This window comes from Phodopus roborovskii, unplaced genomic scaffold (assembly GCF_943737965.1).
Source record: "Phodopus roborovskii unplaced genomic scaffold, PHOROB, whole genome shotgun sequence".
Classification (NCBI taxonomy): domain Eukaryota; kingdom Metazoa; phylum Chordata; class Mammalia; order Rodentia; family Cricetidae; genus Phodopus; species Phodopus roborovskii.
The window spans coordinates 10,670,380-10,683,483 of NW_026126409.1; the positions used below are offsets into that span (position 1 = coordinate 10,670,380).

The 13,104-nt window shown below is 49.9% G+C and overlaps 2 protein-coding genes across 2 annotated transcripts in view; one reads left to right on the forward strand and one right to left on the reverse strand.

Moving 5' to 3' along the window:
- Col4a1 (collagen type IV alpha 1 chain) overlaps positions 1–3,624 on the reverse strand; it is a 106,096-nt gene extending 102,472 nt beyond the window's left edge. Inside the window, exon 1 of the mRNA XM_051181976.1 lies at positions 3,368–3,624. Within this exon, the coding sequence (XP_051037933.1) occupies positions 3,368–3,451 (84 nt within the window). The 5' untranslated portion in view covers positions 3,452–3,624. The remainder of the gene's footprint in view (positions 1–3,367) is intronic.
- A 212-nt stretch (positions 3,625–3,836) lies between these two features.
- Positions 3,837–13,104, forward strand: part of Col4a2 (collagen type IV alpha 2 chain) — a 132,903-nt gene continuing 123,635 nt past the window's right edge. Inside the window, exons 1-3 of the mRNA XM_051181975.1 lie at positions 3,837–3,959; positions 4,281–4,369; positions 4,492–4,546. Of these exons, the coding sequence (XP_051037932.1) occupies positions 4,326–4,369; positions 4,492–4,546 (99 nt within the window). The 5' untranslated portion in view covers positions 3,837–3,959; positions 4,281–4,325. The remainder of the gene's footprint in view (positions 3,960–4,280; positions 4,370–4,491; positions 4,547–13,104) is intronic.

Genomic DNA, 13,104 nt, shown 5'->3' on the forward strand with positions numbered 1-13,104 from the left:
GGGATTTGTGAGTCCCTCCTGCCCTTGCCCAGACCCACCTAGGTTTTCTGGATCAGTTCCCACTGGCACTCCTGCCTTGAGTAGGTCATCCATGCTTAAACTTTCCAACCTCCCCCCATTCCCACCTGTCAGAAGGGACAGGTCACAGGATGGGCTGGGTATTCCTTATCGCTGATGGGTTACACCTTGTCCTTTCACTCCTGTTAAGCTCTGAAAGACCAAAAGTCAGCCACTCCAATAGCTAATCCCAGAAACAAAGATTCCTGGTATCTTCGAGGAGAGATTTCAAGGTCACTGTAAAATGCAAAGATCCATAGGGTTGGGAGATGCTAGGAAATGCCATCCTGCTACTGGGTCAGTGTCCCAACAGCCATCGGCTTCTAGTCTAGCCCCCATGCCTCCCACGGGTTTTTCCCTGCCCGCCCCCCAAGGCTGGACTAAGGTCTTCTATGTCTTTGGGTTCCCTTAGATGTGACACTGTCCGCTCCTCAGTACTTCCCAGTCTGTATTCTCTCGGGCCTCGGGCAGCATATTACTCCCTGGGACCTGCTGAGTGGCCAGCACCTGCCTGGGACAAGACAGGAAGTGGGTGTTCCAAGTGCATTTGTAGAATAAAGGAAGACCAAGAGTATATAAAGGGGAGGATGGAAGTGGCTGCAAGGGAAACTGAGACATAGGGTTCAAAAGCACCCTAATTCATCTGTTTAATAAAGCAAACACGAACCCCTCATCCCTGTACTCACTCATGGTGTATACACTGAGTAACTCAACTTGTCAATCAATACTCCTGGTGGAGCCCAGTCTGGCACACAAACAGTTAATGCACAGACCTCTTGCTGGTTTCAGAGGCCCTTGCCCTTTTCCAGTTCTGTTTCTTGTAAAAGAGCAAGAGGACTTCGGACTATTCTCACCAGCACAATGTCCCCCTCCCCCAACCCACTCACCCCACCCCCCACCCCCACCATATGCTCTGCTGAGACTTACATAGGAAACCAGCCTTCTCGTGTAAAGACAAGTTTAAGGAGAGCCACCCATACTGGCATGGGAATAAAATCTCCTTCCTTTGAACTCTTTGGTCATTTGGTCCCTGGAGAAGTTACTAATGGTCAGGAGACAGCAAGACTGCTAGGCAGGCATGACCATACTTAGGGGAAAATTCCAATCTCAGAACAAGAAAAATAATTTGATAGGCATTCATGTAGGGTGCTTACCTAGCAAGTACATGACCCTGGTGCAATCACCAGGCAGACCTGTAGCATCTTACCATCTAAATGGTGTGCTTAGAAAACATTTGACTTAGATAAATACAACGGAAGCTACTTTGTTGCTGTGTGTCTCTAACAGCTAGTTTTAGAACCAGCAGGGCAAAATGTTATTGGTAGCATGAAAAGGACACTGGTTGCTAAATTAGCATGGTGTTATTTTTAGTGGATCTTCTTATAGACCCAAAGTCATATGCACATTAGCAGGTTTCCCAATTCAGGCTAAGTACCACCCTAAGGTATCATCTTAGGGTGCCCATAGTCGAGAGGGCTGATGCCCATAGTTGAGAGGGCTGATGATCCTTCAAGACAACTTGAAGAACAGAGGAGAGCAAGTGACCAGGAATGTACATGGTCATGCAGAACAATGAATAGGAACTAAAACAGTCCCAAACCTCAACATTAGTTCGTTTGATTTTACAAGTAAGACTGGGACTTTGTGCAGCTGACTCATCTTTTTTAAAGCTCTCTGTGTCTGAAAAGTTAGCTCTTACGGTTAGTTCTGCTAACACTATCATCCAGAAAAATCTACTCAGTGGCCCATGCTTTTCCATTATAACGGCCTAACCTGGCTCCCTTAGAAGAACTAAGAAGTCTTTTGGTCCATCTTTTCAGCCCTGTGTCTGAACCCAGGGCTACACACATGCTGGGCAAGCACCTCACAGCTACATCCGTAGGCCTCTTTCTACTTTTTCTTTTTAGGGAGAATCTCACGAATATGCCCAGGCCAGCATTAATCTCACTCTGTAGCCCAGGCTGGCCTTGAACTTGAGATCTTCCTGCCCCAGTCTCCCAAGTCACAAGAACTATAGACTGAGCTCAGCAAGATTGTTCTTTTGAGAAACTACCCCTCACCATGAGAAAGGGTAGTGAAAGGAGAGACTGGGACAATCTGGGAAGGAATTCTCTGAGGTCGGTTGCTGATACAATCGCCCTTCTTCAGTAACCAATGAAGAAGCTGCCACCAAGGAGGCAAAACTTGATTAAGAAACCTGAGTACATATTACCAGTTTATTCTAGTATGTAACAGTTAATAATTTATGGTAGAGTTGATCAGTATCGGTCCTGTAGAAAAGAGGTGAAATTCTTAAAAGGAAAAAAAATGCAAATCAAGAAACTGTTTGAGGTTTTATGTTTGTTTGTTTTTTGTTTTTTTTTTTTAATTGGAAGTGCCTGTAAGTAGAAAACAGCATTTTTAGCCATTTGAAGGGGAAGGCAAGGCAAACTGTTGAGAGGCCACACCTTGTGGCCTTTGGGCCTGCATGGCTGTCACAGCAGCAGCTGAAGTGTATTCTCTAGAGGCGAAAGCAGAAAAATCTGGACGGGCTCCTCTAGAGTTGGAAGTCTGGCTCCTGCAAACATCTCCCAGCGCCCTCCGGGCCAAGCACAGCACCAGAGGAAACAAAAACTAAAAAAAACAATTTGCGCAGGGAACAATGCGATGGAGTTTCTCTTTGGTTTCACACTCAAGTCTAAATGTGGTTATAATTTTCAGGCACATACTCATAAAAGGCAAGAAGAGTTGAGGCAGTGACTTTTAGGATGCGTAGAAGTCCCGCGTCTGTTCTCAAGCGTGCTGTAGGCTACACAAAAGTCGTGGGAAAGCAAAAATACAGATGTTTCCAGGCAAACGGCCCAGAGCTGTTCGGCCTCAACCATCACAGTCTCCAAACAACCAGAAACACGCCCAAAGCCATTGCCCCTGCACATGTGTGTGGGATTCTGAGCGGTGTGGGGTGTGCGTGCCCACCCTTCCAGCCAAGACCCACTCGCGCGCCCCGCCGCTGTGCGCCTTGGCGATGAGAGTTCAAATCTCCCTGGCTCCCCTGCACCCTCACCCCCACCGCGGTGCGCTCTAAGTTTCGGTCCTTTCCTAACTCTCCCGAACGCAACTCATAACAAAGGAGGTTCCGTAATGGATGCGCGATCGTAGCCCACAGGGACAGTGAGCGGAGACCCTCCGGAAGACTGCACCTGGCCGTGCCACCCGCGACACCCCCGAGGGCCGGGTGGGTTGACCGCGCCGGGCCCGGGACAAAGAGGCCTCGCGGGGCGCCGGAGGTGCAGGGAGGAAGGCTGGAGAGCGAAGCCCGTAGGAGACTCACCTTCGCAGCGGCCCGGCTGCGCTCCTCGTGGAGCAGAAGGGCGCCCAGCAGCAGTAGAAGCCAGATGCTGAACCGGGGCCCCATGGTGGCGCGTCCGGGGTGGCAGGGGACCAACAGGGACGGCGGGGAAGTGCAGCCCGGCTCTCGGGGGCCGCGGCGAGCAGCTCAGTCTCGGAGGGCCCGGCTGCGAGCCCTGCACACCGTCCAGGGTGCGGTGGCTCTGAGCAGAGACCTGAGCGCGCGGCCGGAGGAGCTCCCCAATTTGTTGGCGCTGCCCCCTCCCCTCGGCGGTGCGCGGGCGGCGTCTCCAAGGGGAGGACCCTGCGGCGCGGGTAAGAGGCGGAGGCTGCGCGCCGCTCGGGACTTGGTGTCGCTGAGAGTCCGAACGCCGGGGCTCTGCGCTCCGCACCCAGCTCCTCCCGCGTCCGGGTTCCCTTAGTCCCTTGGCTCGCCGGTCCCGGCCAAGCACCGGCCAGGGAGGCCGGCGCCCACGGAGCAGAGCCAGGAGGGCCTGGCCGCTGGTGTGCCGCGGGCCAGCGCTTCTTCAGGGGCCCATGCGCGCGAGCAGCAGCTCCTGACGCGGGAGCCGGAGGTGAGAGCGACCCCCGGGAGGCACTGGGACCCAGGCCCCAAATCTCAGACTTGGAGCTCTCGGGACAGACAGAGGCCGCGCGCTCCCTTGGATTGGAATGGCAAAGAGATGGAGGAATGGGGATCGCGCTGCATGGGCTAAGCGGCTCCAGCCAGGGCCTACAGAGACGAGTCCCCGTTTTTCTGTCTCCTGATGGGACGGGACTTTGGTCATCCCTCAAAGAATCAGAGGGACCGCACCGCGGAGTCGCGATGCTGCGATGACGATGCTCCCTTCCTCTGCCTGCAACCCTTGCTAACCTGCTTTGTCTCTTGACTCCAGGTTAGAAGGGTATCAAGCCAAGCCTAGAGCTGTGAGACTGGGATCATGGACCTAGTGAAGTTCTCAGCATCTGGCCCTACCCTGCGAGGGTAAGTCACCTTCTGCCTGGTCTCCTGGGTGCAGGGGGCCTTGCGTACAATTTTGAGGGGTTGACAAGTTGGGGCCCGCACGTTCATGTCTCCCTTCCACCCTTCCTCCCTCTCTGGTGTAGGTGGCTGCTGTTGGCGACTGTGACAGTGGGACTCCTGGCTCAGAGCGTCTTGGCGGTAAGTACACCTCGAACTCCACGAGCTTGGAGTTCCGCGCCCGCGAGGGTTTTGGACGCTCGCGAAGCCTCGTGGAAAACAGGCACACCGAGCCCAACTGAGTGTGCGTGTGTGTGCGTGTGCGTGTGCGTGTGCGTGTGTGTGTGTGTGTGTGTGTGTGTGTGTGTGCTATTGTGTCCGCCAGGCGCACACCTCGTGCAGTGCAGGCGTCGGCCCTCTCTAGAGAGCTAATAATTAAAACGTAGCCTCAGGCACCGTTTGCTGCCAAGCTTTTGGCCTTAGCAGCTAAAGAGGAATGTCAGTCACTAGGCCATGAGGAGCACGGATGAAGGGGGTTGGGAGCAAAGAGTTTCCAGAAATTCAGCAGTGGTGTCCAGGCACTGCGGTGGGCAGAGAGCTTCTTGCTTAAATATGAGACTCCAGAGAGGGGCGGAGCAAGGAGGAGACAACCTCCTGCTTTAACGTTGTAAGGGAACAATGAGCTAGGAACCACGGTTTCTCCCAAAATTTGAACAGGCCCTCAAGAGCTCCAGGCCAGAGGGAGGGCTGTGGACCAGGGCATCTGTGATCTGTTTGCTATGGCCGTTCCTCTTACCATGATCAAGGCAGGCCTGCCAGAATTGCTTTTAGACTCGAGGAATACATTGGAGTCTGCCACATACGTAGCCAGTCTTTCTAGAGCCGGGTCCTGGTGCCACCTCTGTGCTGGGTCTCGATGTTTAAAAGAGACTTGAAAACCGAGGACACAGGCCAAGTATCCTGTCTGTGCTGTTTACCTGTCTTTGTAGCACCCAATGACTAGAGAGGGCTTGGGGACACCAGTGCACTCCACCTGTGTGGAACCAGCACACTCTGGGGAAAGGAAGTCTGCTCCTGTTTCTTTCCCCTTCACCTAGCTGAAACCATCAGGGGTTCTCTGGCTTGCAGTAAGTGGGAACTTGTCCCACCAAAGAGTTGCTTTATGTTCTACTGGGACCCAGGGCTGTCAGGCATGAGGAGAAAGGGAAGGCTCTGACCAGACTTTGGCCAGAGAGTACTGGCTAGTCTTATAACTCCTTCCTGCCCCAGTTCTAAATTCTGACCTAAGAAGAACAGAACCTAATTAGTTAGAATTGCCATTACCTGTGGGCCCTCATGCATGACTCCCACTTGGCTAGGATCCATAGATCACAGTAGATAGATACTTGCACCCAAGTTCCTAGAAAGTGTCAGACAGTGTGCTGGCCCCAGAACCACTGTACAACTATCAATGTCTTCACTCCTGAGAATGAAGACCTTATTGGGTATAATTTTTTAAAAAGTCCTAAAAGGGCTTGCTATGGAACGGCTTTTTGCACAGCTCTGCCCTCATCTCCTGACACTGAGCATCAGTTTGTTTCCACACTTCTCAGAATAGCTGCAGCTTGTCCCCGAGGCCATATTCCCTGCATGGACAATACAACTCCGTGTCTGCACATATCTTTTCCCATGATACAAACCCACCTCAGTATATTTGGCCCTCCTACCCGAGGATGTGATCAAAAGCATGTGTTTCCCAGCAAAGCCAAATTGCCTAGAAAGACTTTTCAAAAATTCAGATCCCTAACTCCATCTCAGACTTTCCAGCAGGACTTTCTGAGGTGCCAGCTTCCTGGAACCCTCCATTCTAGGAACATAGAAAACCAGGAATCCTAATCAGTTCACATGAGTTGAGGGACAGCATCTGAGGTCTTGTGCATGTCTGTTTCATTCTCTGACCTTTACATTCTAAATATGCAAATACAGTAGGCAAACACTGTGATGGCTTTCCCACAGTTGTGTGGATCTTTGTGCCTGAAATGGTGTGTAATTAGTTATGGTCAACAATGAGTTTATCGTCTTCCAAGCTTCTGCTGGTCCACTGGCTTTTTCACAGCTAGTACCTGTGACATAATCCCTTGATTTTAAACCCTGTGCATGGAATTCTTTCTTGTGATGAGCTCTGTTCTCCCCTCTTTGTCTGCCTGACTCTGTGATCCTGTTTCATTGTTTTTGGTATCTGTAAGCTTCCTGGGATGGGTCAGTTAATTAAGTTGGACCACTGGTTATATATTGTTCTTTGTGCAAAAATGGTTGAGAATAGTTAGTGAAAAGAATGGATAATTATTTAATGAATGCTTCTTGTATACCAATTTGTGCTCATGAAGTACATCAAAGCCTCCAGGAAAATAACCTCCATGTGGGTAACTCTTGTGCCCATATTACAAGTGCAGAAAAAAAGAGGCCCAATGTATAAATAACATTCCTTGGATCTTTCTTTTGTAAATGGCTTAGAGTATGGGAGCCAGGCACCTCACCACCACACCCAGCCTCCTGGGTTTTCAAGCCAATGTGAGGATGTTCCTTAGGCTTATCTTTGGGTCTTCTCATGTGAGAGCTTTCCTTGGTCTTGACCTTGGGCAAACACCAATTTCCAGGAAGTGGGGAGGAGGTGTCCTTCTGCTACTCTGGAGACCAGGAGCACAAAGGAAAGGGAAAGAAGGAAGCAGGGTACACACACTGTCACCATCCTCAGTGTGTGAAGGCCCAGTGTGAATCCAGATGTTCTGCCTATGCAACTCAGGACCACTTACTGTCATCCACACAGTCATTTCTAAAGGCTCTCAAACAGCAATAATACAAGGCCTGAAAAACCAGTACACAGACAACTGCCCAGCCTGAGAGCAAGTCTTAAGTCATAAAGGGGTTCCAATCCAAGAAATCCTCCAAGGCAGGCTGCCTGGTTAATGATCCCAGCTGAATGAGCAGCTGCAGCCTATTGAGGGCACTCCCAGGCTCCATGTATGTTTGGGTCATAGGGACTTAGGGAATAGTGTCCACTTCATAGGGCTGTGAAGGGAGCTGGAGGGTCTGGAGACTTAGGAGAACTGTGTGTTCCCATTTCCCTGAGGCTTTGATCCCTTTGTGTGAAACCTGGGCCCCTAAGAAGAGGAAGTCTCTGTGAGAGCCACAAGCATTTCCAGCCCTCTGGAGCCTTGGAAGCCACCTCCCCTGAGTACTTAGATTGCCACGAGCAGCCCATAGGATTAGAGATGGGTAGGAAATGTGAACCGAAGAGCATGGACAGGAAAGGGCTCCAGCCCTTTCTGGGGAAATAGAACCAGAAAGAAGGAAAATGTGAAATCCAAGGACAAAGTTCCAGAGCAGAAAAACAAAGATTTTGATGTAAAAAATAACTCAAAGAGCTGTAGTTGTAGATCGGAGGAGAAGAAAGGAACATGAGTGTTCCATGATTAGGGTGGGGAAGGGGGTCAATACAGAGCCCTGCTACTTCCCAGAAAAGTGCTGGCCCCCTGAGGAAGCTGCTGCCAGAAAGCTGCAACTAGTGGTTGTCAAAAGGGTTAGAACTGGAGAATTCTAGAAAATGCTGTGAAATCCACTTCTGGCTTTTTACTGCTAAGACTATTGGCTAGTGCTCCCTGCAGAGATGTCAAGTTGGACACTGGCATAAGCTGCTTCACCTTGAGAACCAAGCAGTCTTGGCAAAGGGTGTTTCCTGTGTGGCCACTAATTGGCTGCTGGAGCTCAGAGAAGAGGGGGCTCCTGAGATGCCCCACAACCCAGGCTAGCCTGAACTGCTCACCTCTGCCAAGCCTTGTGCTACACTTAAGACTTAGGGGTGATCCTGGGGCTCAGGTGTCCACTGGGGTGGGGAAACTTGTCTGGATGAATGTCAGGGCTTCCTAGCATGTAACACAACAGAAGCTTCCATGCCAGGCCTTTGCCGCCTTGTTTTGAGAAGTTTCTGGAATCCATTAAAAAAAAAAAATGGTACTCCTCTAGCAGTCAGTCCTTTCAATTAATGACAGTATCTCAGGACTGTGGCCTTTGTCCCCACTGACTTCTCCAGGTGACAATGAGGTTTTTTGTTTAGGTAATCTATGAAAGAATCAGATGATATGCAATCTTAAGGGGGGCTCTGTGACTCTATCTAAGTCCTATGGGTGTGGTTAGAGGGTAAATTTCAAAGGAAGTTAAGTAGCCAGGGCTTCCCTAGTGGACTCTAATCTGTTCATTTTGGGGGTGGTGGATCTCCTGTCATTGGCTTCTGGTTGCTAAAGCCTGTTCTGCAGCTCTTGCTGGGGCTAATTAGGAGCAGTGAGCTTTCCAGTACATAGCCTGGGATGTGGTGTGTCACCCCTAGTGGCCCTGGCACAGTAAAGCCACATTAATGAAAAACTTTGCAGAAATCTACTAGAGTCTATAGATGGATGTATTAATGTTCTTCCTTTTGAGAAATGTGCAAATGTTTGTAAAGTGTTATCTTGTCATCCTGTAGGGTGGAGGGTATATAGGAACTGCCCTGTCTTTGCAATTTTTCTGCCAGTGTCAACTATTTGAGAATGCAGTTAATTGAAACTTTTGGGTGTTTTGGTGGTTGTGGTGGTAGTGGTGATATTGAGATATGATTTCACTATATAGTCCTTGCTAGCCTTTAGCTCACAAAGATCATCCTGCCTCTGCCTTCAGAGTACTGGAATTAAAGACATGCACCACCATTCCCAGGTCTTAGGAGGTTTTACCAGCTAGTCAGACCTCAATCATGAATCAATCACTTGTCAGTGACCAACTGATGTGCCAAGGACAAGGAATTTCTAAGCTTGTTCTCCCTCCAGTGAGTGAAAGTCACTTTGCTGACTTAGGAAATATAGCAGAGGTGACCCTATGCATTAAAGAGGTTTGTCCCCTGGTTTGGGTGGGGGTTTCCTCTCCCAGAAGGCCCTGGAGGGGCAGAGGGAGCCTTCCCCTCCCTGCAGGATGGTGAGGTAGAGTACACGTAGCATTTGCTCTTTTTATCATGGGACGCCCCTGAGATCTCTGTCCTTTGTGATGACTGTGTGTAGACTGCCTCTACAGCTGGAGCATGGGTTCTGATCTCCTGAAGGACTGCCACAGCTTTAGAGGTTGAGGCTTTAAGTCCCAACTCTAAGATCGGGGTTCCAGAAACAGGGGTTTCATAGATGCAGCAAAGCTCCTCTGAGATCTCCCAGGCTGGCTTATCAGCTTCCCAACAGTAGTCTGGGTAGAGGTTTCTGGGGGCTGGTGCCCCCCAGAGTGTAGAGCCTGTGTGCTGTCACCAGACCTATGGGTGCCCCGTGAGTTTTAGCCAGAGAAGGACAGAGGAACCCCAGTGTATACCCAGTGGATCAGAAACACAGAAAAGACAGCCTGGGACCTTTGACTAGAATCTGAAGTAAGCCGTTTAGAAGTCATTCACTACTGTTTCCAGGTAACCAGTGTCAGAATGAAGGGAATAGCCCAGCTGATGTCTACTGTTTCCTTGACTTTGGGAGTAGGGCACACATCTGGGTCACAAAAGAATTCTGTGTTGATAAGAGAGGAGGGGAGAGGAGAGGATTTTGAAAAAACAGTTACTACCTTAGAGCTGGCAGAGAAAATGGTTACTCCATTGTCTCTTGGGGCTGAGGTAGATGGCAGTGGGTTGCACTGCCCTTAGGAGAGCAGAAACCTCCCCACAGGGCAGCAGATCCACACTCAGCTTCCTTCAGGTCAATGCCCTCACTGTGAGAATGGGAGGGCTTCATGCCCTATCCCACATGAGAAAGGGTTAACTTCTGGGGAAGCATAGGTGTATCCAAGCCCATGTCCCCAGCCACCACTTCACCTGTGCCCATCACATATGTGTGCACACACACATCTTTGCATGGTACAGGCCTCTGTGTGGGATCCCCCAATGGTCACAGCCTGTTTCAGGTGGCCCTTGGGGAACTTGGTCAGTGATATGGCCTGGCACACTGACCTGCCACTGCTTTGCTACTGATAACCAGAGCCCAGCAGCAGGAATGGTACAGCCTCTGTCCCGCCCTGGCAGATCTGCCCTGTGCACTTCTGTGAGTGTTTCTCACTCAGGTCCAAGGAGACTATTGTCCCCTTCCTGTTAGAGTTTGCTCAGCAAAGACTAAGATACCTGTGCTCACCCAGAAATGGGACCCACTGAAGAGTCTAATTGAAGCCCCCTCTTTTGAACTGGTGGATTCCAAACCATCCTGGGAGATTTGTAATTTTATGAGACTGACATGCTGCCTCCTGCACTAAGATGGCTCTGAGAGGTTTTAGAGCATCACAGAGCTGGGGAAGATAGCTAGCTCAGCCTATAACCCTAGAGCTTAGAAGGTTGGAAAAGAAGGATTGAGAGTTTGAAGTCAGCCTGGGCGAGATAAGCAAGACCCTGTCTCAACAACCAGGGCCCAGAGAGTAGTGAACAGTGAGGAGGGGGACCATTTATAATGAAAAGGGGGGAAAGAAGTGGAGACATTGAACGTGCTCTACATCAATCCTCTGCCTTTCGGCCCAGACACGCCCTACAGTGGCTACACACCTGCTCAGGTGTGGACACTGCACTGGAGTATGTGCTCTGTAGCTGGAAACAGGGGTGAGGCCTAGAGGAAGTGGAGGTGGGCTGGAAGTGAGTGAGGGTGAATTCAGTTCCTGGTACTGAAACACATCTTTTGGGTGAAGACTCTACTTAGAGAAAAATCAGTGAAAGACTACATCAAAATGTGGTTTTCCTCACTCCATTCCACCCCCCAAAATTAAATGTTACATCCATTAGATAAAGCAGGGGGGGTGGCATTTTGCCTGTGGGCATTTGCATTTTTCCCTAGGGATTGTTTCCACCCAACCCATAAAATTCCTGTTCTGCTGTTTCTGCTCATTTTGTGATCTCCCACACGAGAATTAGAAAAATTGTATTTTGAATCCCATGGAGCCATTGCCTGGTGACTGACAGGACTCACTGAGCACTGCTCTTTCGCTGTGTTGAGCTTGGCACAGGGTTACAGCCTCTATGAGATCAGGAGAAGGGGCTTGTGGCCTTACATGGCCACAAACATGGTCTTGCTGTGTCCTACAGCCCTGGCTGGGTCCAGGGTGCAATCATTTACAGACACATTCCCTTGGTGGCTTCATCCTCTCCAGATCTCACCCACAGTGGCACTGGCCCCAGGAGAGGGAGGGCCCCAGGAGAGGGAGGGAGGGGGAAGGAGAGAGGGGGGACCCCACAAAGAATGTGAGCCCTGATAATCCTGAGCCAGTGGGAAGATCAGCACTACCTTAACCAGGAAGTCTACAGTGGGGTGAGGATTCTTGCCCCATTTTTTCAGTGTCTGGAGCATGGAAACCATGCTGCATCTTGTTAGGTCACTGTTGTGGTGACCTGGAACCTGAGCCCATATACAAAGTCACCCAGTGCTGCCTCACATGGTAGGAGTTGGTCTACACACGTTGCTAATGCCACTAGACAGTTATTTCCATTTCTTTTGAATCTAAGAAATATCAGCAAAGGGGAAATTTTCATTTTAATTAAGTTAAGTCAAGGCATAGCCAAATTATTTTCAGAACAAATGGAAGGCTTTTAACAAAGAACACTGTATTCAAATAACTTCAAGATCCAAGTATAATGTGGTTAGGAGGGAAAGCTCAAGGGCCCTGGTTTGGTAGAGTGTGATATGAAGAAGCAACTAGAATCTCATATAAAAAACAGAAATTCCCTGCACACCATATCCGAACAGCACTAACTAGCTTCTAGGATGAAGTGCCTTCACATTTTCTATAGACCTGTCAGAACCAGCTGGTCCTCTGGTAGAAGAGGCCAGCCATGGACATCTCCCAGGGAAATGCTTTCTTTCCTTCTTTCTTATTTGGAGACTTGCTTCATTGTCACAAGTAGCCAAGTCATAACTGAGTAAGGACTAGGATACACTCCTTTCCTGTCTGCAAACCACCTTCCTCTTCCAGTTCCCACCAGGGCTGGGTACCCCACCCCACCCCCCCCAGAGAGGACCTCAGCTTTGACAGGATTTCCTACCATCTTACTGTCTGGCCTCCTCCCTCTTCCTGCAATACAAGGAACTCTGGGGCCAAGATCTGACCCTCTCTGGGTTCCGTGGCAGCATCTATTGCCGTCAAACTTAGTTGGGTGTGATCACCCACATCTGGACACTGGGATATGGGAAGAGAAGAGTATTTCTAGTCATCACCAGGAAAGGGTGGCTCTGGCCCTGGTTTCTGTTGCTTTTATACTGTTCACCTGGAGGTTCTGCTGATCCACCATGGTCTCCTTCTGCCAGGCAGGCCATGAGCTGGCACAAGTCCTACCTATCCCACCATACAAGGCAGTAAGACCCATTGGGCCCTGGTTACTTCCACTATTGGGTCCAGTGAGACCCCTGGGACCCAGTGCACTTTGCCCATCACTGGCAAACCTTTCGTGGTTCCTGAGTCCTCCAATAAGAACAGTTTGTTATCTGCATCTCACCTGATTGGAATTTACCATGTAGAAATGAGTGAGCTGTTGCACTCTGGAAAGGGAAGGAAGTAATCAGATTACTCATGCTGGCTCTTGAAGTTAGGTTTTTGTTTTTTGGTGGGCTCTATTTATTTTTTTTTTCTTTTTGAATTCCAAAATTCTTTACTTAGGAAGTACAAGCAATTAAGAGTAGAGTTGAACCTCCCTTGGTGTTGCAGGCCTGTAGTTCTAGTTAGGTGAGAGACTGAGGCAGGACGATCACAAGTCCAAG